The 27,565-nt window shown below is 35.7% G+C and overlaps 1 protein-coding gene across 1 annotated transcript; it reads left to right on the top strand.

Moving 5' to 3' along the window:
• Positions 1-16,186: 16,186 nt before the first annotated feature.
• On the top strand, positions 16,187-27,072 carry LOC148851309 (E3 ubiquitin ligase BIG BROTHER-related-like). The gene is made up of 7 exons (XM_088944497.1): positions 16,187-16,638; positions 16,873-17,167; positions 17,274-17,314; positions 24,593-24,634; positions 24,715-24,836; positions 24,916-25,024; positions 26,769-27,072. Exons 1-7 carry the CDS (start codon positions 16,459-16,461, stop codon positions 26,814-26,816), a joined length of 837 nt encoding a protein of 278 aa, XP_088800623.1. The 5' UTR covers positions 16,187-16,458; the 3' UTR covers positions 26,817-27,072.
• Positions 27,073-27,565: the final 493 nt, after the last annotated feature.

Genomic DNA, 27,565 nt, shown 5'->3' with positions numbered 1-27,565 from the left:
GATTTTCAAGCTCCTATCAAGATTTTGGACCTGCATGCCCCACATTTGTCCAAACTAAAGAAATCCCTATTTTTTTGTAGTAAAGAAATCTTGTTTTTTTCCCGATATTCCGTGCACGCCTATTCTAAGTCATTCAGTCATGTCGTATCATTCCAGGTTCGCTTGCTGCCTGTCGAGCGTTTTTTTTTTTTTGCACTAGCTAGCTTTCAAATCCTTGTTCATGCATAGTATCGTCATAGATTATCTATCTTCCAAGCCCAAGGAACTTTTTTCCCTTCGAGTGTCTTGAGCTCATATGTGTTTCCACCAAAAATTTTAGAAACCCTATAGGGTCCTCCCTAGTTCAAACCGAGCTTCCCTACTCTAGGCTTAGGTACCATGATTTCCCTGAGCACTAGGTCGCCAACCATGAAATTTCATTTCTTGACTTTAGCATTATAATATTGCGCAACACATTGTTGGTATGTTGTAGTCCGAATGTAGGCAAGTTCTCTTGTTTCTTCTAGTAGGTCAAGGTTAGCTCGCAGCTCTTCCTCATTTGTTCCTTCGCCGTACGCTTCAGATCGTAAGGTTGGAATTTCTAATTCTATTGATATCACGATTTAGGTTCCATAGATCAGGTTAAAGGGTGTTTCACCAGTTGTCGTTTTGACAGTGGCCCGATAGGTCCATAACACGCTGGGTAGCTCGTCTACCCATAGTCCTTTGGCTCGAAATAATCGGGCTTTGAGTCCCCGTAGTATCGCACTATTGGTGACTTCGACCTGCCCATTATCTTGGGGATGTGCCACCGATGTGAATCTCTGTTCTATTCCCATTTAATCGCACAATTCTTGGAACTTAATGTCTTCGAACTGTTTTTCATTGTCGGATATTAACACTCTTGGCAGACCGAACCTGCACACTATGTTTCCCTAGAAAAAATTTTGGACGCTGCGAGCTGTTACGGTCTCTAGGGGTTTTGCTTCCATCCACTTAGTGAAGTAATCCACTGCTACCACCAGAAACTTTTTTTGTCCCTTAGCCAGTGGAAAGGGCCCCAATAGATCTATGCTCCACTGCGCCAATGGCCATGGGCTAGTCAAGTATCTTAGGTCGGCAGCGGGTTGGTGTAGGATGTTCGCATGCCGTTGGCACTGATTATACCATTGGACTAGGTCAGCTACGTCTGCTTTCATAGTGGGCTAGTAGTATCCTTGTCGCAAGGCTTTCTAGGCAAGGCCCCTACCCCCTAGGTTTCCTCTACAGAGGCCCTCATGGATTTGTCATAGAATTTGATTTGCCTCAACTTGTCTTAGGCATCGTGAAGGATCTTCTGTAGAGCAGCTCGCTTACTATCACATAGCGAGCTACTATCACATAGCAAGCTACTTGTCATAGAATTTGATTTGCCTCAACTTGTCTTAGGCATCGTGAAGGATCTTCTGTAGAGCAGCTCGCTTACTATCACATAGCGAGCTACTTGTCGCTCTATCCGACGAACTGCATATTCTTTGGTCTCGTAATTTGTTGGAAATACCATGATTCAAAAACGAGTAGGAATTTTCTAACTTTGGCAAGGTATGCTATAATGGAGGAGTCTCGAGCCTCATAGTTCCCATTTACCTGGTTTACGACGAGTTGCGAGTCACTGCATATTATCATGTGTTTGGCTCCTACTTCCTTTGCTAATGCCAATCTTGCTAGTAGGGCTTCATATTCGACTTCGTTATTTGATGCTCAGAATAGAAACCAGAGCATGTATTCCAGCTTTGTTCAATAGGGTCCGTATAGTATTAACCCAGCTCCACTTCCACCCCAGTGAGACGAGCCGTCTACGTGAAATATCCATAGCTCCTCATCCCAGCTCACTTTCTCGTGAAGTGGGGGTGTTGCGCTGGATAAAGCTTCCGCAATTAGCACCATCTACTTGGGCGATGGTGAGCTGAAGGTACACTCGGCAATATAATCTGCCAGGACCTACACTTTGATTGTTGTGTGCAGCTCGAATCGGATATCATATTCATTGAGCTCAGTTGCCCATTTGGTTAGTCTTCCTGAGATCTCAAACTTCAGGAGAATTTGCTTCAATGGTTGGTCTTTTAGCACCACTATGGAGTGTGCTTGGAAGTAGGGTCCCAACTTCTGAGTGGCTAATACTAAGGCGAAGGCGAGCTTCTCGATGTTTGAATACCTCGTTTCGGCAGCTTGGAGTACTTTGCTAATGTAGTATATGGGTAGTTTTGTTTTGTCTACTTCTCTGACAATGACTGAGCTTACCACTTCATCACTTGCAGAGAGGTAGAGTTTGAACATGTCCCCCACCTCTAGCCTGTTTAGTAGAGGGGGCGAGCTGAGGCATTGTTTTAGTTTGTCAAAGGCGAGCTAACATTCCTTGGTCCATTCGAAGTCTTGGTTCTTTTTTATGGCCTTAAAGAAGGAAAGACACTTCCCAACTGATTTAGACATAAACCAGTTCAGGGCGGTTATTCATCCTATTAGTCTTTGGGTTTCCTTAACCGTCCTGGGTGGTCTCATATCTAATATCGCTTGGATTTTTTTTGGGATGGTTTCTATGCCTCGTTGGCTGACGATATAGCCCAGGAACCGTCCAGAGGTCACACCGAAAGCACACTTGTTTGTCTTTAACTTTAGGTTGTGTTTTCGCAAAACTTCAAATACAAGATTTAAGTCGGAAACCAATTCTTTTGAAAACAAAGTCTTTACAACCATATCATCCACATAGCATTCTACTTTATTACCAATTAACTTTGAACAAACATAATTCACTAATCGTCAATAGGTCGCTCTAGCATTCTTTAAATCGAATGGCATGACCTTGTAATAGTATAGGCCTATCTCGGTAGTAAATGCAGTCTTCTCCCTATCTTCAAGGTCCATCAGGATCTAATTGTATCCCGAATAGGCATCATAAAGTTAAGCAGTTCGAATCTTGAGATCACGTACACCAAGAAGTCTATGTTGAGTAGGGGGAAGTTGTCTTTTGGGCAGGCACGATTTAGGTCTGTAAAGTCTATATACATCCGCCACTTGTCATTTGCTTTTTTCACTAAGACTGGGTCTGCTACCTAGCTCGGGTACTAGACTGTTCTATGAAATTCGCAACTAACAACTTCCCTACTTCTTCATTTACTACGTCTCACCTTTCCAAGGTAAGGTTTCTCTTCCTTCGCCGGACTGGTCTAACAATTCAGACTGTAGGGGATTTTTTAGGTGAGCTCCTATCTGTAGCATTTTCTTAGGGTTGGTTTTGGAGACTTGTACTGCTACTGTGTCCTCGGTCGAGCGAGCTCTTTCTTCGGTGTTTTCTAGTGGTGAATCTAGGTTGATGTCGATTATCATCTTTCCTTTAGCTTTCAATGAGGCCATGTAGCACTTCCGAGATTCTAGCTGATCACCACATAGCACTCCCACCCCGGTGTCTATTGGAAATTTCAATGCTAAGTGGTATGTGGATACTAGGACTTGCAATGCATGTAGAATTGGTCATCCCAAGATCGCATTATAAGGCAACGTTGCTGCTATTACTAAGAAATCATGTTCTAGGCGAACTGTGTGGGGCGGGGAGCTGGCTTCAATCGGTAACCTAATCCTACCGATCGGGTGAATTACTTCCTCGTTGAATCCTACCCAAGGTATATTAGCAAGCTGCAGGTCGGCCTTACTCAACTCCATTCTCTTAACGGCCTTGGTGAATAAGATGTCAACTGAGCTACCTGAACCTACCAAAATCATTTTTATCTTGAAATCATTGATTAGCAATTTTTCCACCAGCGCATCATCATGAGGGTATTGGATCCCCCGCATGTCATCTTCTGTAAAACAAATGACCTCTTCCATTCTGGTTCATTTGTGGGACTGGTCATCCTCTTGTTCTAGCTTGTGTATCGCGTTTCTCCCAGTAAATGAGGTGCATCTTGCTATAATGGAGCCCCCTGTGATTACGTTTATTATTCCCCTAACCTGTCTCTCTGGAACCTGTTGGATTATGGCTAGTGGTTCCTACTGCCTACCGTTCTACAGTGCTTCCTTATTGGCTTCTGTTCCTTGGGTCCACTCATCCATGATGAAGCGTTTCAAGTAGCCTCGCTTGGTAAGGTCCTTGATTTCAATTTTTAGGTTCCAATACTTCTCAGTGTCGTGCCCGTAGTCTTTATGGAAATGACAATACTTGTTCAGGTTCCTGGTGTTAGGGTCTCCCCTCATATTGGGAGGCCATTTCATGTAATCATTTGATTAGATATGCATGAGAATTTCCTTTTTGCGAGCATTCAACGGTGTAAATATTTTGTTGTATGCGGGAGGTGTTTCCGGTCATCGTCCTACTCTTTTGTTTGGTGACTTGCTTTTTCGACGCGGCAAGCTACTGTGCCTTCTCCTTGGGGATTTGCTTTTTCGACGTGATATACTCCTTCGCCTGGTTCGACTAGTGCTTGGTTCTTCATCTATTCATTTCCTTTTTCCTGTAATCTCAGTTTCCCCACCTACCACTTCTTCCGCCCTAATGTATTCATGGGCAATGGTAAGGAATTTTTCCATAGTAGTTGGAGGGTGGAGTTCTAGCTCCCATTTCAACTTTTTGTGCTTAATGCCTTTCTTGGCTACTGTTAGCTGTACAGAGGGATCCAAATCAGGGATCAACAACCTTTCTATGTTGAAGCGTCGAATGTATTCCCTAAGTGGATCATTGGACTTCTAGACTATGTTGAGAGGCACATAGATGATTTAGAATGTGGCATGCTTGTGATGAATTGGTTGATGAAGAGTCGAGCGAACTGGTCCCAAATTTTTATGGACCCTGGAGCCAATCCCGAATACCACAACCAAGCTTCTTCTTTTAAAGTGAAGGGGAATGCTATGCACATACTAGCATCATTAGCTCCGTGAAGGAGCATTAAAGCTTGAAAGTTGTTAATGTGCTCCACCAGATTCGACTTCCCTCGGTAAGATTCCAGGGTAGGTGCCCGAAAGTTTTTAGGGCATGGAGCTCTAAGGATTTTTGGTGCAATCGAGGTTTCCCTGGTTAGACCAAGTTGATCGGTTAAGGAGATTATTCTCCCCATTGCCGCGCTACCTTCTCCCGGTTGTGCTTCGCCCCCTGCCCAGGCGAGCCGTGTCTTTCTCCCTGTGCGGTGCTTTTTCTTTCTTCTGGTACCCTCGGTGGAGCTCGCCGCATTAGATTCAGCGGGGGCTTCTGCCTGGCTTACTACTGGTCCTTGTTCATCTGGTGCCACAATGCCTTCTCCATTTGGAATGTGGGTCTGGTTGCGCACTCATGATTGAAGCAAGCCTTCTTGATTCTAGAGGTTGGATTGGGGGTTGTTGGTTGTCGTGAGGTTGGCTGCCACTGGGTGCTGGTAATCCGGACATCGTTGAGTGCCAAGGTTGACTCCGCTGCTGAGATTGCTGGTGGGGTTGCTAGGATTGCTGACGGAACTATTGCTCGAGCTGCTGCTAGTGTGCCTGTTGTTGGGACAGCCGCTAAGGTTGTTGTTGATGTGGCTACTGGGATAGCTAGTGTTGTTGTCTAGTGATAAATACGAATCGAGTTTTCCATGACCGCATTTGTTCAATCATGTTATTGACACATCGTACAAAGTCATTAAATTGTCGCACATCCACTACTGCAGGTGGTACTGTTGGTTCCATAGATTGGGGGAGGCATATTCACATTCTCTGCTCGCAATAGTGGAACGTCCATTTGACCAATATTGATGGTTGGGATCTGGCCATTGATGTTGTTGGTGGAGGGGTTTCCTGAAAGTGCCATTTAGAGAGTTTTCTTTTTTGAAGTGAGAGATGGTAAAATAAGAGGTAAATTGGAGGGAACACTAGCTTTTCGTTGTGTTTCCCATAAACGACGCTAATTGATGAAGCCAAAAATAGGCCCACCAATAAATGAGGCACATAATCTATTCACTCCTTTGTGTCTGATGAGGTGGCTCAGACTGAGTTCAGTTTGCGGTCGTGAGTCGAGCAACAGTGTCAAGCTATGAGGCCGAGATGGATGTCCAGGCTGAGAGTTGAAAAGGAAGAGAGGTTAGAGTGCATGGGTAAATGTTTACCCGGGGGACACTCCGATGCTTAAGTCAACATACATCACCTCCATTGGAGATGTTTCCCCTTCCAAGGAGGAATACTAAATGCCTCCCATCTTGGCACTTATCCTTCGTTTCAGCATGTAATGTGTTATTTCTGATTCAAGTAAATAGTGCTCAGGTATGTTACATTTAAGCTATGTTTGGCCTACCTTTTCTTTCCTTTCCTTACTTTTTCCTTCAAACCAAACACAACCTTAAGCTCCTTCATTTCATTTCAGAGTCCTTTGACGTCAGCCACGTAAAGTTTGATTCATCTAAAATGTCTTAGGTGGCTTATAGTTGTTTCTTTCTTCTTTTTAATCAAAGAATGAAGTAGTTTTGTTGAACTAATTAATGATGTTAGCATGGAACCATAGAAGCGCTTTTGATCAGGGAACCATGTCAAGGAATCAAAATCAGAAAACTCTCGACGTCTATGATAGAGTCAGATTGGCTGATAACTTCTTTGTTCAAAGAAAGGAAATGAGGAAGAAAAAAGTAGCATAGGATGTTGTGTGCATCGGATTACCAAATCAAACAAGACTTATGAGTTAACATTGTTTTCTACATGTAAGAGGTTGCATGAATGTTACAAAAAATTCATCATGAGTTTAGTTATAAATTTCTATGTTTAATTTTTAATTTTTTGAATTTTATTTTAAGTTTCTGCATTCTATATTTTACTTTTCAAGATTAGTTTTAAACTTATATGTTCAATATTTTATTTTTTTAATTTTTTGAAGATATAATTCTATTATAAAGGAAGGTTCTAAAAAAAGAAGGAAAATGGGAATTGGTCATGAGATTCTGATCTCATTGGAGTCTGGATCTCCTATTCATACAAATTCTGCCCACGTTTACTTACATAATATCACAGTTGCACATGAAGAATATCTCATGTCTTGTATATATAGTATGATGCAGGGGAGATGTTCCCAATTCACAGGAATTGTATAGTGCAGAATATCATTGGATTGAATTCTAACCGCTTTGTCTTTTACGACTCTATTATTTTCCAAAATAGAGGAGGGTTCTAAAGAAGAGGTCGACATAAGTCTCTTCCTTGATCAGTACACTAAGAAACAATTTAGCATTTTAGGGAGAAGAAAAAAAGTGGTATTTGCCGTCTTGGAAAGAAAGTGGTGTTTGTATTTATAAAGCTTTACTTACACGTGTAAGCAAGCAAAGGAAGATGCAAAGAATTTTTAGAAGAAAATTGGTTCAAAATAAACCACCCAAAATGATTACATGAAATATAACTCCTACCAACTGCGTGTTCGAAATAATCACTGGTCATTAGTCAATGAAAAAGTAGTAGTTAGAGCTCGAAATGCATTGTCCAACTCAACAATCTCTATTCAGTAGACATTTTGCTTCACAAAGTATTCTCTTCTTTTATCCAAAAACTTCCCTTCATAGATAACTATAGATTTAGCTTCTTTATTCATGTTTTAGCTTTAAAATTCCCTTTAAATTCCCTATGCCTTCAAAATTAAAATTTATTTATGTTTTAGCTTCTTTATTCATGTTTCCTAATTTTTGCCCCCCTTAAAATCTTTGCTCCGCCCCTACAAATGAGTAAATTACTTAAATTAATTGAACAATTATCAGAGATACCTAATATATAGGAAACTAATTAATTGTGTTTTGGGAAGTATATTTAATTTAGTTAAGTTAATATAGATATTATATTAATTTATATTTACTTTAATAAAAATAGATAATCAACGTCTGGTATGGAGATTGTTACGACAAGATAGGGACAAAGATAGGGATAGGGATTAATTCAAATACCTGATCAAGAATAGTGACAAGGACGAAGAGTGAAGTCCCCATCCCGAACCAACCTCGACGATAATATATTAATTTTTTTAAAATATTGAAATTTTAAAAAGTTATTTGCATATATTTTCTTAAATAGATTTATGTTCATTTCAACTCAAATACATGTAATTTAAGTTTTAAATCAATTTAGATTAATGATTTTTTTCTTTCTATAAGTACATCATTCTCCAAAGCAAACTTTTAATTAAAATTTAAAAAAAAAAGAATTAAGGGGCTCAGGTCTTTGATGAGGAACATGTCTCCAGTTCGGTTGGGGTATTTTTTCAAACCGGATCAACCAGACCGATTTTTTAAATATTCAAACCAAAATCGAACCGATGCAATCGGTTAATCGGTTCACTGGTTAACCAGCGGACCGGTTAATCGCGGTTCAATTTTTTGGTTTTTTATGCATTTAAATAACAAAAATATATTTAAAACTGTTAGGGATTGTTGTTAGTGCCAGACTGGTTGGTGCCGGTGGTTGTTGTCGGTGCCAGACTAGTTAGTGCTGGTGGTTGTTGTCAACTGCCGCCTGAAGTGAGAGCTTGAGAGGTGGATTTGCAAGGATGACTTCCTTGCTATTGACCATTCTGGTCACCATTCGAGTAGCTCAGCGCCCATCCAACTTGGTGATGGAGATGGAGGGATAGTTGAGATCAGTGATGAAGTCCTCCAAGGAGTTGGATGGGCATCTGAAGTTGGTTTTAGACATGGAGTGTATGATCTTTTCTTTGTATCCATAGTAATTTAGGAAATTTAGGAAGTCATCTATTGATGTTTCATATACTAAGCCTAGGTTCAGAGCCCTAACCAGTTCGGCACCAACAGAGATTACAGATGGCATTGGAGGTTGGACTGTTGGTGCTTGCTTGCCGATGAGGCAGTGACCGACATTGCCGCTTGGTGCTGGTGGTTGGCACGGGTTGTGCGGCCGTTTAGGGAATACGAAGAGTCAAAGAAGAGTAAGAGAACTGAGAGAGAGACAAAAGAGAAAACTGATAGACTGAGAGAAACAAAAGAGAAAAGAATACTGAGAGAGTCTGGCACTCTGGCAAACAGTCTGAAAAGTTTCGATTTTCGAAAACTAAGAGACTAGCAGTCTAGCACTCTAGAAACTTTCAATTGAAAGGCTAAAAGTCCCTCAGATTGTCGAACATTTTTATTCCACTTTCAAATATATATATATATATATATAATATTATATAAACATATATTACTGTATATATATCGATCGGTTCGGTTAACCGTCGGTTTTTTTAAATGGTTAACCAAATCGACCAGTTCGGTTAACTGATTTTTTTGGTTTGGTTTCGATCGGTTCGGTTTTTCAGTTTTTTTTTTTTTGCTCACCCCTACATTTCAGGGATCAAGGATGGGGGTTCGTCTTAAATGGGGATTGGGGTCAAGGCAAGGAATTACTTTGAGATCGGGGTTGGGGATGGGGAGTATGATTGTCACCTTGAACCTGACCTATTGAGAGTCTGAGACTAGAACCGATTTTGTCCGATCAAGAACCCGACCTATCACATGAGTCCCAACTAGTATAATATAAAAGAATTTGTATTTGAATTAAATTAAAACAAAGTAATTAGAACCCATGTCTCTTAATAAACCACTAGAGTGCGCTTTTTTACTTGAACTAGGAAACTGTCATTAGAAAGGCTTAATATGGATCCCACACTAATCCCATCTTTTATTTGAATTAAGAAATTATAATATAAATATTTTTTTGGAGTTAAGTTAACGTACTTTTTTTTTCTAAGTGCAAGCATCCATCTTTTATTAAAACAAAGCGGTCAAGAAAAATTCTCCTTTTTTTGAATTTTTTATTTTTTTATTCTATATAATTTTTTAAAGAACCAATGAGATGCTCTCCTTCCCCAACAATCTATTCTCCTAAAATTTATCCTAAACTACCTCCCCCACTTTCTCCTAAATCATCACCAATTCCTATTTATCTCCTAACTTATCTCTACTTTTATAGAGAATTTCTCTCCAAATTATCTCTAATTCCTATTTATCCTCTTTGCCACTTTTTATCTATTTATATCTAAAGAAAGTTTAAATTAAAATTTTAAAAAATATTTAAATATTTTAACAAATTATATAATAACTTTAAAAATATTTATTAAAAACACTAATAATAATTATAATAGATTTAATAATATTCATACTATTAATAGTTCTATATTTCTATAAAGTTCATCCCGATAGTGTTTTAATATTTTTAATATAATAGTATAAATTATGTAATAATAGTATAAATATTAAATAAAAATATTTAATATTTTTATTAGTTATTTATTTTATTTTCATTATCAATATATTTTCAACTATTGTGCATTTTCGCTATAAATTTTTAATAATTTTTTTATTAGACTAATTTTATTTATTAGAGATTAAAATATTAATTTAGATGAAATTAGAAACTAAGCAATTCGGGTTGGTTGGTTTCATTAGTTCGATGGACAAGCTTAGCTAAAATAAATTATTGCTATTTTTGTATTTTAAAAAGTTATTAAAAGTATTATAGAATATAAATAATTAATCATTATTTAAAAAAGTTAAAAATATAAAACAATTGTATACTCTTATGTGTTTTATTATTTAGCTTTCCTTAACAAATCCCGTGCGAAAATGACAATATAAAACAATTTTATACTCTTAGTGTTTTATTATTTTATTTTATTATTTAGCTTTATTAAAATACCCTTATAGTTTCATGGATTTAAAAAAATCTACCCTATAGTTAGCACTTTACTAAAACGCCACTTATAATTTGCAACACTTCCATTAAATGGTAGTGGAAAATGACATTATTGGCCCTAATGTTCATTTAAATAAATTTAATCAAAAGAAAATAGAAATAAAAATACCATTCTTGCCCTTAACAAGACATGGGCAACCACTCTATTGGATACATTTGGCCAAATTTTTTTTCTGTATAAAAAAGTGTAAAGGGTATTTTTGGAATAAAAAATCATGGGCCTAATGGCAAAACAGACACTCCTTAGTGAAATGTTGATTAAGTAAATAAGTTGTAAAATATATGGGATGTTTTAGCAAAATAAAAACTATAAGGTAGGTTTAAGTAAATATGTAAAAATATAAGGTGTGTTATAGTAAATGACCCTAATATAAACACATAAGAGTAAACAATTGTTTTATATTTTCAATTTTTTAAATAATTAATAATTATTCATATTTTAAATATTATTTTTAATAATTTTTTTATAATGCAAAAATAACAATAATTAATTTCAGTTAGGTTTATTCATCAAACTGATGAAAAGCGACCAACCCGATCAACTTGACCTGAGTTGGTCGATTTTCTAGTATTTTAGGTCGATTTTGGTTCAAAATTTTCTCAATTGAACAACCTAACCATGGATATATATATATATATATATATATTTTTTTTTTTTAAATATAATTTTTAATATATGAAAAAGTGAGAAATTTCCCATATTTCTTAGTCTAAAATATTTTATTACATAAATCTAATTTTTAAATTTAGTTTTTAATAATTGCACTATAATCTTTAAAAATAAATTTAATTTTTAAGTTTAAATCTTTTGAACTGACAGGCCTTTTGTGAAAACCAACCCAAACCAATAAAACTCATGAACAGGTCAATTTGGTTGGCCAAATAATTATTGAAATTTTATAGCAAAAATACATAATTATTGAAAATATGTTGATAATAAAAAATACAATAATTACAATAGTTACAAAAATACGATAAGTACTAAAAATATATTAACTTAGTCAATAAATAGTATAATCTCAAATAATAGCTTAACATCTAATAAATATTAATAAATCAATAATTTATGACAAAAATACAATAAATAAAATAACTAAAATAAATTATATTTAAAAAATTCAATAATAGTAGTTTAATCTCCAATAATTATTGAAAGGTTTTTGTTAAATAACAAAACAAAATAAATTTATGCACAATCATTGAAAATACATATATCAAAAAAACAATAAATAATTACTGAAATACAATAAATATTAATTGTAGTATATATAATTATATAATAAATACAAATTAAGAATTTAAAATTATTATCAATAAATATTAATTTTTTTGAAAGTTATTTTCTCAAATTATTACTTGATATAAGTGAAATTAGTTATTTACAATATTATGTAAAAATATTAAATTATTATTATTTTCAATATTATGTTATAATTATTTTTTACTTTTCAGAGTTTTTTTAATTTATTGCATAATTTCTTTATTTTAACTATTTAAAATCTAGTTATGTTAAAAATTTGTTATTTAAATACTTAAGTAGTATGTAAAATATTTAAAATTTAAAATATTAATTAATTATTTAATTTAATTATCCACAAAATAATAATTTATTCTATTATTACATAATTTCATTATTAATTTTGTAATATACTAAATTAATATTATTTTCAATATTATGTTAAAATTATTTTTCTACTTTAAAGATTTTTTTTAATCTATTACATAATTCCGTTATTATAACTATTGAAAATCTAGTTATGATCATAAATATTTAAATAATATATAAAATATTTAATTTTTTTGTTATTTTAATTTTATTTATTTAAATCTATTACATATTATTAAATATTTGAAAAACATTTAAATTGATTGTTTGGAAAAAAATAATTTAAATTATTAGTACATAATTTTGTTATATAATTTGTAAAAATATAAAATTATTTTTTGTGTTTTTAATAAATATTTTAAAGTTGTTGTATAATTTTGTTAGAATATATAAATAATTCTTAAATTTTTAATCCAAAATTTCTTTAGATAGATATAGATAAATAGTAGTGGAGAGGATAAATAGGAATTAAAAATAATTTAGGAGAGAAACTCTCTACTAAATTAGAGACAATTTTGGAGATAAATAGGAATTAGAGATAATTTAGAAGAGAAATAGGAATTAGAGATAATTTTGGAGAAAGTGGGGGAGGTAGTTTAGGAGAAGTGATTATTTAGGTTATGGGAAAGTGTATCTCATTGACATGGAATAAAAAATAAAAAATTCAAAAAAAAGAGAAAATTTCTTGGTCGTGCATATCATTGACATGGAATAAAAAAAAGAAATAATTCAAAAAAAGAAGAAAATTTCTTGGCCGTGCATCTTATTGACATGGAATAAAAAATAAATAAATAATTCAATAAAAGGAGAAAATTTTTTGGCCGCTTTGTTTTAATATATATATATATATATATATAATACTCTTATGTGTTTTATTGTTTAGGTTTTCTTAACAAAGCGGTCAAGAAATTTTCTTTTTCTTATTTTTTGTTTTTTTTTTTTTTGTTCCATGTAATTTTTGAAACAACTAATAAGATGTACTTTTCCAATAACCTAAATAATTTCTTCTCTCATGAATTATCTCTAATTCCTATTTTTCCTTTCCCATACTTTTTATCTATATCTATTTAAAGAAAGTTTGGGTTAAAAAATTAAGAATTATTTAAATGCTCTAACAAAATTATATAATAACTTTAAAGTATTTATTAAAAATACAAAAAATAATTTTATATTTTTACAAAATATATCATGAAATTATGTACTAACAATTTAAATTATATTTTTCTGGATTATCAATTTAAATGTCTTTCAAATATTTAATAATATGTAATAGCATTAAATAAATAAAATTCAAATAACAACAAAAATTAAATATTTTATGGATTATTTAAATATTTAAATAACTAAATATTTGGCTAGATCATCATAAAAAATGGTGTCTTCCACAATGGAATATGATAAGTGAGATTTCGCGTAAGTGTTTACATAATCTTCTTCTGTCCGAATAAATGATTCATCGAAATAATGAGTCACCTGTTCCATTGATATGGACACATATGAGATCACCAAATGCTCGAGAGTTCCTCTGTTCAATCATTTTCCTTCTTCTTGTTGTTAGATATCTCATTCGTACACATCTTCTCTTTGTTTCCCGAGCCTCTAGTGAGTTACATACAGAGTTTGAAAAGATCAAATCTTTGATGATTCCATCATACATGATAGAGTTACGAAAACTTTTGGATAGGTATCCTACATTTGAACTGGATTCTTTTTGGTTAAAGAATCTATTTCTAGTTGCTCTGGAACAATTAGGAGATTCTCTAGAAGAAATATGGGGTTCTGCTTCTGGCAGCAACATGCTATTGGGCGGTGGTCCCGCTTATGGGGTCAAATCAATACATTCTAAGAAGAAATATTTGTGTTCAGGCCTGGCCCAGGCTCGGGCCCACATCAGGCCCACAATTTTTAGTTATGGGCTTGGGCTTAATATTTTAAGTCCGGCCTGACCTGCATATATTTAAACTTACACATTTTGTGTATAATGTATACATATGTATATATGCTATTTTACATTATATTATATATTTTATATATAAATATTATAACATGACATGTATAATTTGTATTATATGTAATATTTTATATATAAATATTATATAATGTATAAAATAAGTTTATATGCATGTTACATCATTTAATATATATATATATATATATATATATATATATATATATATATATATATATATATATATATATATATATATGTGTGTGTGTGTGTGTGTGTGTGTGTGTGTGTGTGTGTAATGCTTTATATATGATTGACATTGGCTCGAAATTATGCCCGGCCCGGCCCAGGCCCATATAGACCTGGGTTAGGGCTTATGTTTCAAGCCCGGCACCCCGGGCCCGGGCCTTAGCTATTGCCCTTATCATAAGTGCAAAGCCCAGCTCGGCTCAACCCATAATCACCCCTAGTTGTAGATGGGTGCAGGAGATCTTGATTCCTGATTCGAGTTTACATCGACACCCTACAACGCATCTCAATCGCGTATTGGGAATGAGAGATGCTCCAAATGCATGCTGGGATGTAAATGTGGGGCACTAATGTGATCTCCCTAGGGGTGAGCAAAAAAACTAACCAAAACCGAATAAAAAGATTGGTTAATCGAACTGGTCGGTTTGGTTTTTTTAAAAAACGGAAGGAACCGGTTTGGTTTCAGTTAACCAATATAGAATACCGACGGTTAATCGAACCGACCGATATACATATATTTCTATATATTTATGTACATTATATATTATATATATTATAAATTAATAAATATGCATTATATTATAAATATATATATTTATAATATATGATATATTATTTATTATTTAAAATATAAAATTTTATATGTATTTATAAATTTTATTATATATTTATATAATATATATTGTAAAAATTAAAAAACCAAAAAATCGATAAACCAAACCAGTCAACTAGTTAACTGACGGGCTTCGATTCCATGGTTCAAAGTATCGATACACCCTTGTGTATCGACAGGGTTGTATCAATACTTAAAAAATACTCTCAATGGTTTTTTTTTTTCAAAATTTGATTTTTAAAGATGTTTTTAATGGTTTTTTTTACTGAAATAAACCAGAGTCCCGAAACACTTGTAAATAAGTGTATCGAGACCAAAAGATATGATACGATATGCCCCGTATCGGGTGTATCGTATCGATACTTTGAACCTTGTTCGATCATATTCCAATTACTGGTTTTCCAAAAACTAGCAGTACCAATTTGGTTTAAAAAAACCCCATGGTTTATCCAACCGTGGGCACCCCTAGATCTTTCCGACTCGTCAACGGTAGGGGTGGATTCAAGCCGAATCGAGCTGAATAGTACCAGACTCGAGCTTAATTCGGCTTGGCTTGTTTTATATTTTATAAAAATAAAAATTATATATAAAAAATATTTTATATTTAAAAATTAAAAATTATAATAATTAATAAATATAATATTTTTATTATATATATTATTTTCTATAATTTTATTATATATATTATATATTCAAGCCGGTTCGCAAGCTTCACGAACCGACCTCTAATAAGCTCGAACTCGACTCGTTTATTATTCAAACCATTAAATGGCTAAAACCGAGCAGAACCGAGCTCGATCATCTCTAGTGAATAGCTCGACTCGTAGGTTGTGTTGTTAGTTGCAACCAGCTTAGTTCTGAAACCGGGCATGCCACGAGAAGACGCCACAGCCGCACATCTCAAATTTGGTTTGATCCTATATCCGAATATTCCATATCTAATTGAAGTAGTCCGTACCCCATACGACAAAAAGATTCTAATGCAACGGTGATGTTCGTCGTTGTATTTGATCATTTATAATGTGATGACACGTCACCTATTGGTGGAAAAAGGCCGCAGCCCAGAGTTTTTATTTTTTTAAACAACATACATATTAATTAACGGAGGTAAAGAAGACCCACATACATACGCTCCTGCTCGTAGAAATCTACTTTGTTCTATGATATTATTTAACCGAGGGGCGAGAGGGCAATACTGCTCAGTCATACGGAAATCGTCGAACTCGTTTTCATTCTCTTCCTAGTTTTCTTCTTCGTTCTCTGATCCTTTGGTCAATCTGATACGATCGAATCTTTCGATCCCTCGATTTCGACTGTTCTTTGTTTTATATTATTTCTATTTGCTTTTAGGTTTCGATTTTCAGAGGCATGGAGAATTCAAGGGAAGGTTGCGATGGAGCAAAGAAGAATGAAGAAAGCCCTAATTCTGTAACAGAAGCTGAGCCCGAATCAAATTTGGCTGCTTCTCGGCAGACTTCAAGGACGCCGTTCACGAGCCTCAGCCAGGTCGATGCAGACCTTGCACTCGCTAGGACCCTACAAGAACAGGTATGGCCGACTCTTTTATTTATTTATTTTATCTAAATCAGAATCCCTTTTTTTTGGGGGGGGGTTATTTGTATTCATCGCCTCTCTTCATTCTTTTAGTGGTTTGATTGCAAATTATCTTTTAATTAATGGTTATTTGTTTTGGTTTGTTGTCGATTGTCTCTGATACTCATTCTATTTACGGTGGATTGACTTGCGTTTTCAATTGACTGGTGGTGGTTGGATATGATATAGGAACGGGCATATATGATGCTAAGAATGAATAGTGGTGAAGGGAGTGATTATGGAAGTTCGGAGAATGGAAGTTATGTCTATGAAGATGATGTTGATGATCAAAACGAGGAAGAGAATGCTGAGACTGATGCTGATGAAGATGCATTCGATGTCCATGCACGGGTTGATGCTGGGGATGACAATCAGGCTACTGAACTTGATCCATCGGCCTTTGACAGCGATGAGGCTTATGCTAGGGCTCTCCAAGAAGCTGAAATGGCCGTGCACTTGATGGCTCTTGCCGGAATTAATGACTGTGAGCGATTCTATTTTATCGCGTTACTCTTTGTGTCTTGCAATTGCAAGGTTCGTTAATTTTCACATAATTGTTGAAGCTTATATCAACGTTTATATGATCGTAGGGGAAGCAGAGGATAGTGAAGACCATGGCAGTAACTCTCAGGTGTATATTTATCTTCACGATTTAGCTTTTATCTTTTGTATCTTGAATGCCATTGTTAGAATGTTTGAGAGGTGAATAATCTTGATACTAGAAAACAGTTCATAGTTGAAACATCATTACTTCTAAATTGACTATTGTAATTATGACTCTCTTTTCATACCTTGAATCCATAATATCAGTCTTTGAAATTGCTGGTACATTTTATTCTGGTGTGTTTCCGTTGGCCATCTTCAACACCTATTTCCCTTTACTTTTCATTCAATGAAAGTATGCTTTACCTTATTTGAAAAAAAGGGAAAATGTATTCCAGTCGCTTCTTACTTGTTTATAACTGTTTCTTGAGTTATAAGGAACTGAGTTTTGAGTATAGAAGCTCTTATGTGGAAGAAGCTATATTTAGTTCCCACAAATATATGTTTGTACAAAATTTGATGGTTTATGCTGAAAGCATTGGCCAATTTATATTGTTAAACGTGAATTACATTGTACACATTGCAAAGTGGATCCAACATATCAACCTAAAAAGGAAAAAGGTAATAGAAAGAAAATGGAAGTCTTGGATCTGTCTGAACCTAGAAACAATAGATGGGGTGATTATTTAACTGTTTAAACACTATTGCGTTTGATGGTTTGCTCACTTTACACGGTATCCCTAATTAAAGGGAGCAACCTGGTTTAGGTTGGGTTGAGCATTTGTTAAATTTGAGTGGACTTGAGCTTAAGCCTGAGCATGACCCCAACTTTGAGCCTGGTGCAGCTGAAATTCCCCAACTTGAAGAACCTGATTTTCACCTTATCTAAATTACTAAAATATTTATCATCTTTGACTTTCATCAGCAAAATCCCCATTTCATAGTATGATGGTGCTTATTCTTGAATAGTAACTGAAAAGTGAGAGATTTAATTTTCACGGGCAACAAGGTGTAAAGGTACTTCCTTTTTTCTTTGGGGGGGGGGAGGTGATGAGATAAAAGAGCAAGAACATGGAAAGATTAAATATGGTGTGTGATGGTGATAGTGAACTATGGTTGAATTGAATATCAAGGAAAAAGAAAGGATATAGTAGTAATAGATTGAAACATAACCTTTTTTTTATTTATTATGCTTTGAAGTGCTAATATTAGCAAGTAGGATGTGTTCCAAGCTACTGCAATTCTTGGTTTGAGCTATAGTTATACCCATGCCTTCTAGTATGATATGTTGCTTACTATAATGTATGTCTGGGTGCAACCTATGATTCATTGCCATATCTTCTTTAGTTGTGCTTGGATGTAATCACGTATGAGCAGTAGAGATCATATACAGATGTACCTTGTTAGTGTGTAGTGTGTAGCTTTTATGGGAAGCAATAATTGTGTAATAATTTGATTGGAGTTGCATCAGTGGTTACTAATATATGTCAATTTCTTTCTTAGTAATTCATATAAGTGTTTCTAAATGTGCTTGTGCATTTGGAAGTTGTGCAATATCATATTGTTCAATATACTTTTCATTTTATTTTTTTATAATTTTTGGTCAAGAATATATTTTTATTGGAGAATCTAGCAATACTAGTAGTGCTAAAAATAACATTTGCCTTCATAGTGTTAGACCTATTAAAGTAAAAGAGGCACTAAATAAGATGAAGAATGGAAAAGTGTTGGGACCCAATGGGATTCCAATAGAAGTGAAAAGGTATGGGAGAGTTAGGCTTGTTATGGCTAACTACACTATTTAATAAGTAGTGAAAGAAAGAAGATACTAGATGTTTGGAGAAATAACAACATGATGCTTATGTTTAAGAACAAATGTGATATACAAAGTTGTAATAGCTATCGGGGGATTAAATTCATGAGCTATACCATGGATCTTTGGGAAAGAATAGTTGAACAAAGATTATGACTTAGAATAAATTTATCAAAGAACCAATTTGGCTTTATGATAGGGACTAGGGAGATCAGCCATGGAATGTATTTTTCTTTTGAGATAATGGATGGAAAAAATTAGAGGGAAGAGGAAAGATCTTCATATGGTATTCATTGATATAGAAAAAGGCATACGATAGAGTTCGTAGAGAGATAATATTGTGGGTCTTAAAAAAGAAAGGGGTTCATAATAGGTATATAGATGTCATTAAAGATATGTATGAGGGGGCAACAACCAATATTAGAACACAAGTGGGAAAGGTTATATTTTACAGTTATGATGGGCCTTCACTAAGGTTCAACACTTAGCCCTTGTTTATTTGCATTGTTCATAGATGAATTGACTAAACGCATTCAAGAGGAAGTTCCATGATGCATGTCATTTGTGGACGGCGTTGTTTTAATTGATGAAATTAATGAAGGATTAAATGCATAATTAAGCTTATGGACAAATCCCTTAGAAACAAGAGATTTTAAAATAAGTAGGACTAAAATAGAGTATATGACATGTGATTTTAGTAATACTAGGACTTAGGAGTGTAAATCAGGATACACTTAGGATTGGAGACCAAAGTAATTCAATGTGACCATTTCTAGTGCACGGGTTCAAATAATTCATAACAAGGGAGAGATTGAGGCGAATATTACCTAAAGAATTAGAATAGGATGGGCAAGATGGAGGGGTGCATCTGGACTTTCATGTAATATGTGAATCTGTTGTAAGGCCTGCTATGTTGTATGGAGTAGAGTGTTGGGCAGTCAAAAAACAACATGTCCAAAAAATGAATGTGGAAAAAATGTGAATCCTAAGAAGTATGAGTGGAAAACTAGAAATGATTGGATTAGGAATGAAGTCATTCCTAGGAACCTAGAAGTAGTTCCAATAGTTGGTAAAATGAGAGAAAGTCGACTAAGACTGTAGAAGTGATTTGTTACAAGTTGAAGGGGTTAGAAGGGCTAGGGGTGACCATAAAGGACATGGGTAGTAGTAAGAAATTGTTTAATCACTAATAATATAATAGTGGATATGGCATTAAATAGAATGGATTGGTGAAATGGGATTCATGTATCTGACCTTATATAGTTGGGGTAAGGCATGGACGATGATGATGATGATGATGACGATGACGATATGTTTGTTAAAATCAGAATGGGCCTGGGCCTGATTCTGTGTCCTGTGTATATCCTTCAAGTCATGGGCTTGATTAAGCTTTTATCAGAATGGGCCTGGGCCTGATGCTGTGTCCTGTGCATATCCTTCAAGTCAGGTCCTGACTTGTGCCCCTATATGGTATGATGCTGCACTTAATCAAGTTACTTGTGTGCAAGCCCACATGCCACTAGGCTTGGCTTTTGGTATTTTTTTTATAAGTATGCTACGCTGAATTAATAACATCAATTCAGACCCTTAAAGAAGCTTACATCTCCCCCTCCAAGTCTGACACCCGAATCTGGACCTTGCACCCCACTGGCGAATTCTCTTCTAAGTCTATGTTCAAGGCTTTGATTACTGATGATCATCATCCCCCCTTTCCTTTTAAGAAGATCTGGTGCAGCCACATTCCCTCAAGAGTTTGTTTCTTTGTCTGGGAAGCTTGCCTCCAAAAAGTTGACACTTGTGATCTCTGCAAAAAATGTTTTTGGGTAGACTGTCTATCTCCCCTCATGTTTGTTTTTTATGCCTCAGTGAAGGAGAATCAACATATCACATTTTCCTTCACTGCAAATTCACCCAAAAGATATGGTTCCATTTTCTAAAAATGGCAGGTTACAGTTGGGCTATACCAAAGCATGTTAAGGACCTTCTACATCAGTGGCAAGGAACAAGTTTAAGTAAGAGGGGTAAAATTTACTGGCAATCAGGGTTACATGCAGTGCTGTGGGGTGTTTGGGATGAAAGAAATAAAAGACTTTTTGACAACAAATCAAGGCCCCTGGAGGAGTTAATTTCAGACATCTCTTACCTGTACAACCTTTGGATGGTGAATTCAGATCTTTTCAGAGTCGTCTCAGTCAATGACCTCATTAGAGATGCTTACCTTTTCTTATTTCTCCCTCACCTCCATCAACCACCCTTGAGACTTCCTGAACCCATCAGTGAAGGTGTGATGATCTTAAACTTTGATGGAAGTGCTTTAGGTAATCCTGGATTAGCTGGTATTGGAGGAACATTAAGGGATGAAAGGGGAAACATCTAGCGGTCCAATTGGCATGACAAATTCCACAAAGGCTGAAGTAATGGCTGCCCTCACAGGAATCAGAATAATAAAAAGTTTGGGAATTCAAAATGTAACCATTACATGTGATTCAGCAAATACTATAAAATGGTTAAGAGACAAAGAGGGGGGGACCTTGATTATGTCACTATTTAGAAGAGGCCAGGGACTCTTTGGTTTAGCTAAATGTGGTGTGTTCTTAGAGCAACTATATAGCGACAAACTTCATCCTTTGTAATTTGTAGGGGTTTTCCCCCTGCTTTGTACATATTCTCATGTACCTCTTTTTTTATAAATGAATCTTGGTTAACTTTTTTAAAAAACAAAATTGAATTTCTGAAACAACAAAAGCCAAAAAAAAAAAGAAAAAACAAATTAACACCTTGATCCCCATCAAGACCCTAGCCCTTTAAAAGACCCCACCCCAATAAGGTTCTTGTGATAGTAAGCCCTTCAAGAATCCTCTTCAGATTTGTCTTTAGGTAATGGAAAACTCTCTTCAAGGTCCTTAAACAACTTCTTCCTTGCCATTTCTTCCCCTCCTAACACAGAGCCCTAAAACCTTGTTTACTTGAACTGCATTTTTCACTACCTTGTCCACGTCTAACTTCTCTTCTACCTTTCTAATCCATCCCCTTTCCCTCCTCCTCTTGCTCCTCATCAGAATTGTCATCCTCTGAGTCTTGTTAGATGACTTTATGTGACTTAGAGAAGTTTTGGAGGTCTTGTTACATGATTTTAGAAATTTCTTTATCATCAACAAACAGCAAAACTTTCTTAGGAAGTGGAAAAACACTTCACTCCATAAATGGTGAAGCAAGTGGTACAACAGTCTAATGCTGACATAAAGAAAAAACATTAATTTGTCACCTTGTTATAAATTCATCCTTGGGCTTGATGCCCCCAAACCAATTTTTCTCAAGTTACCACCCCTTGCAAGAGCCTTGTCAATGTTGTTTGCCGTCATAGGTACTCATCTGAATGAGTAGTTCAGATTGGAAGCAACATGCATTTGCTATGAGCCAAAGATCCCATGTGTTTGCAATTTCATCGTGGTGTCAACCTTTTATGCGAGAAAGGGGGACCACACCCTCTAAGCCTAAGTATTCTTCAATGACCAATAGTGTACAAGTGTTGTGGGGGAAAGGTGAAATAAACCCTATTTATGGAGTGCAATAGAGAACCTAAGATTCGATGCGAACAATTAGTCGAAGGAGTGGAGCTTAGAGATGGTGGGTACACTCACTCTAATGGTGCACCTTTTCCATGATGTGTTAGTAAGTAAATGGGAACAATGACTCAAGCCTTTTTTTTTTTTTGATAAATATGACTTAAGCCATTATGTGTAGGCACTTTCCAAAAAGAAACTAGTTCTTCCTATTTGACCTAGATCTTTTTGTGGTACTCCAAGAATGCAGAATTGCAAATGGATCAAATATCAATCCAATTCGAATTCGATCCATTTGGATATATCCAATTTGATTTATATATATTATTTCATTTCTTACGTATAAGTTATCTGATGGGTATTCCTATTTATCTATAACCTATCACTTGCGAGTTATGACCATTGACTACTAACAACTGACTACCTAACCTATGGACTACTGACTACCCAATGACTCCTCTCCTTTCTAGATTCTAAATCTCTATCGAATAACATGTCGACCTGCCCCATTGAAGACCCTCATTTCAGCTTCCTCTTGCCCAAAGGAAGACCGGAAGAGCATATCTTCCATGCAGGCTGGTTTTTATTATCCAACAAGCACACATTCCATGCACTCCGCTTGGCCATGGGAATCTATGTTTGTCCCTTTGGTTAAGATCTGACGATAGGGATGACAGTTTTCCCTGTAAAACTGTGGTCCCACCCTGCCCTGAATGGGCTGGGTTTCCTCTGATCTTAAATGGGGATGGGGCGGGGATGGGGTTTTCATATAATTCTCCAAACTCGCCCCAAAACCGATGGTAAATTAGTAAAGTATCCCTAGAATGATTTTTAAAATGTCTCTAAGTTTTCCTCAAAGTCCTAAAATCCTAGGACCCCATCATTCCATTTATTAAGTACCCCCAATTTGTCATAATCCAATACCTAAAATACCTCCAAATTCCCATAATCCTATTTGTAAAATATCCACAAATTAGATTATTTTTAGGTGGTTGCCTTGGGATGGGGAAAATTCAGGGATTCCCCATCTCAGCCAACATCCATCAAAACTTTATGCAGCCCTATTCAGGTGGGGTTTCCAAGCTACCTCTATTTGTGCTCTTCTGGGAGAAAGTGCTACCAATGCAATGAGGTAATTGCTTGTTGTGTTGCCCTCTCCAGTTTCTGGTATCATCTAAAAGAATCTAGGTTATGCTTAAGGATATTCCCATGTTAACCACCTCTTAGCCACCTCAGGGATTTACCCTTTAGGGAAAGATATTGTGGAATCCATTGGTATTTGCAGTGTGTTGGGTTGTTTTGAAAGAATGTAATTCCCACATGTCTGGGGAGAGGAAACATATAAACAGAAAAGGTAGTTTCGATCATGAAAATCCTCACTCTAAACATCTCTTCAGTGGTCTCTTCAAATGCAAATTTCTTTTGGCAATTAGTTGGGCTGAGATTCTTGTTCGGGATTGGTCTTTTGAAGTCACAGATTGCTTATTTAAATTGTTGAGAAAGTTGAAACTATGATGTGTGCATCATTGTGTACAACCTGGCCTAAAGGAATCCCTCTCATGCCTCCATTCTTTTTCTTTTTCTATTGAATAAGTTTGTGCAGTCATTAACTTAGGCACATTTATTTGCAAGTGGATACATATGGTTCTGTTTTCTGTATTTGTGTTCTAGCAACTGGTCTCTTGATACATCTGAATGCTAGGGTGCTAGCATGGATAAAACATTTTGGATGTCTGCTGAAAACATTTTCCACCTCTAAGCCCTGTTATAAGGTAGAGAAATTTTAAGACTTAATGCTTGTTGCCATTTGGTAACAACCTTATTATTTGATGAACAAGCATGGAAGTAGAGAAGAGGAAGAAATGTACGTGTACCTCTAGTTTGAATTTTTCGACTGTGGATCCTTTTCTTAGTGTGAGATATTCTTCCCTTTGCTTGGTTGAAGTATTTGACTTCCTATTATGCATTCTGTATTTCATTTGCTTTCCAGGATACATGGGAGGAGGTTGATCCAGATGAACTATCATATGAGGTAGACTTAACTTTTTGATACTGGTGCTTTTGGTAGCTTATATTTCAGTTTATGTTATGGATGTTGTTATATGTTTACAGGAATTGCTTGCCTTGGGTGAGGTAGTTGGAACAGAGAGCCGTGGTCTTTCTGCAGATATGATTGCCTCGTTACCTTCAGTTAGTTACAACGCACAAAGCAACCAGGATGGAAGCACTGATCAGTAAGAACTTGCATCCTTCTTACTCTTAGATCATGCGTTTTAGTAATATGCTGATGGAGTTTGTGAATGCTGCTTTCAGGTGTGTTATTTGTCGGTTGGACTATGAGGATGGTGAGACCTTGACTGTTCTTTCATGCAAGCACTCATATCACTCTGAGTGCATTACTAACTGGCTTCAAATAAACAAGGCAAGCTTTTGAGTTCCATTCTGTTGGTTTCAGTTTACTTTTCATTATTTCATGGTCTGGGGTCCTTTTATTCTTTTTTGATAATGTACATCAATATTTATATATTGCTTGGATTTATCGTCTTCATGTACTTCTGTACTTCTTTTCATCTTCATGTACTTCTGTATTTCTTTTGATCAGTAACCTGAAAATCTTTATTAATGAAAAGGATGAAGTGACAGTAATGTAAAGAAAAGATTATGTCCATTTACAGAAGCCACTCCCCAATCTTCACACAAGAAACCCTCATTAAAGCTGGCCCCTTGTATTTATCTTTTTTCACTCTTTGGTAATTACGATGCTTCAAGAGTAGATGCCCCCAATATAACTTCTCTCTTTGAATTCCCTATCTGGCTAAACTATTAGCTGAATTTCCTTATCTCATAATCCAAATGAATGAGATGTTTACCTGGATGCCAGAGCTCATACTATTTTAATAAATAAATGTAATAATGACAACCTCTTTCGCTTTCAAGTTCCAGCATTTGAAATTACGGTGAGTGCATTAACCTTATTCCTTGCAGTGGAGCAAGTATTCCATGTACTTTTATATCTGGATTTCATGTTTAAGCTTTTTTTTTTTTTTTGGCAATGCATTTACACCAAGAGTAGTTTCAACTGAGGTTTGAACCTTTTGGAGCTTTCAGGATAAAGTCGTTTTTGTTGGAGAGAAGTTTCAATAATAGAAACTGGCGGGGCTTGTTATCTGGCATTTCCATCCTGTTGGCATTTGATCTTCTTTGTCAAAATATTTGCCATCTGATTAACTTCTTGATTAAGACAAACTTTGGGCCTCTTTGGCAAGTTTTTTGGAAGATCTTTGAGGCTTTTCAAAGACCACTAGACCAACATAGAGTCTTTTTTCTGTTTGGCAACGAAAGACAAGACATGAAGCCAGAAAAAAAAAACCACGTCATAGAAAGATCATGGAAGCCCAAAAGGCCAAAATCATGAAGCTTCATGAAGCTTCCCATCTTTCCGCACCTTAAAATCTTTCGTTTAACAGCCTGGTAGACCATGGTAGACTAGGATATTTACCAAATGGTCTTGATCTTTAAAGACAAGACCCCAAAAGCTTTGTATGTCTTTTGGTCTTCTTGGCTGTCAAAAGATCTTCCTACAAAGACTTGCTAAACGGCATCTTAATTGGGACTGTTATTGGCAACTGACTAGAAGAACGCTTTCAGCATTCAGCAGGTGTAAAAGTTACTGTTTGACATTTATATTTTCCCTCTGTCATATCCTTTCTCAGTAATTCCATTGTTTTTTTTTTGTTTTTATATTTTTTTATGGGTGTGGGTGGGTGGGTGGGCTGGGCTGTGGTGGAATGCCAAAGAGGTTGACAAGGACCATCTCTAAAAGGATTAGAAAAGAAAAATAATGGCAATCCATCATGGATAGTTGTGTTCTTCAATGATGATGCTGACAAATTATTGGTGTCTCTTCTTTAACTTGCGGCATAGCAACTGATCCAAATTTTTATGTAGTCTATTTACAGTTTGGTATAATTGTAATCTGTTATCAGCCAATGCCATAGCAGAACGTTGACACACTTTGTTGTGCTTCCAAGAAAGATCAACATCTCTATATTAAGCGACATAGCTTGGGCACTGACTTTGGGTGAATGGGGAAATTAGGGAATTGGAAATAATCTTCTAGAGAAGTTATTGACACACTAACAAATGTTTAATTGGTGCTTGTGCAGGTCTGCCCAGTGTGCAGTGCCGAGGTTTCCACTTCAGAAAGCAGATAAGGATGTTGGACGTTGTGGATCACTTTTTATAAGTTTGCACAATATGCCTAAGATGGATTGGAAGAAATAGAGGCCACAGCATTTGTTTTGGGTACCCTGTGCCTCTTTCTGAAAAATACATTATTTAAGCATGTTTGTATGTCGATTCTTTTTTTCTTACTGAATGGATTGGATGTTTTTTGAGTTATTCATCCTTGGCAATGCTTTGCACATACATGTCAGCTAAAGTTTCTTATGAAGATTATTCGTTGGTATTCTTCGGTATTGCCTCAAATATTTCGTTTTAATTTTCTTAAGCAATATTAGCAACACTGGTCCATTCTATCATGGAGCCCTTAATCACGAGAACAAAATGTAGAGATAACTTGTCCTAGTAGAGGGCGTTATGGACGTATGGGCTTATGGCTTCATGGGTCATGATGCTTCGCCATTTTGTGATTTATGAGGATCAAAGCCTGAAGCTCTTGGAGGTACTGAGGTCTTGAGGTGTTCATCCAATCATTCTATCTTCAGGCTATCAGCCTATGACTGGACTGGGGGGTTGAACTGGTGACCTGGTCGTCCGTTGAGCTTTTTGTGTCCCAATTATTTTAATGGTTTTTAAGGACTGAATGATCTGACCGACAGGTTGGTAGGTAAAAGTAAAAAGGGGTTTTTACCATTCAGTCCACCCCTAGCTGGAAAGTAAAATTATGGCGTAGTTTCTGGAAAGTGGGGGTGGGTAAGTTGGAGGGTCTCATGAAAAAGAA

The sequence above is a fragment of the Nelumbo lutea genome, chromosome 5 (genome assembly GCF_056320005.1).
Source record: "Nelumbo lutea isolate HS-2025 chromosome 5, American lotus-T2T, whole genome shotgun sequence".
Lineage (NCBI taxonomy): Eukaryota > Viridiplantae > Streptophyta > Magnoliopsida > Proteales > Nelumbonaceae > Nelumbo > Nelumbo lutea.
Note: the sequence above shows the minus strand (reverse complement) of the source record. Positions and strands in the feature narration are given on the sequence as shown.

Excerpts from the sequence above, each read along its gene's own strand:
- LOC148851309 (XM_088944497.1), top strand. The coding sequence starts at position 16,459 with ATGGAGAATTCAAGGGAAGGTTGCGATGGAGCAAAGAAGAATGAAGAA. Across the intron at positions 24,837-24,915 it reads CAGGATGGAAGCACTGATCA|GTGTGTTATTTGTCGGTTGG; the intron begins GTAAGAACTTGC and ends TGCTGCTTTCAG. Across the intron at positions 25,025-26,768 it reads ACTGGCTTCAAATAAACAAG|GTCTGCCCAGTGTGCAGTGC; the intron begins GCAAGCTTTTGA and ends GTGCTTGTGCAG.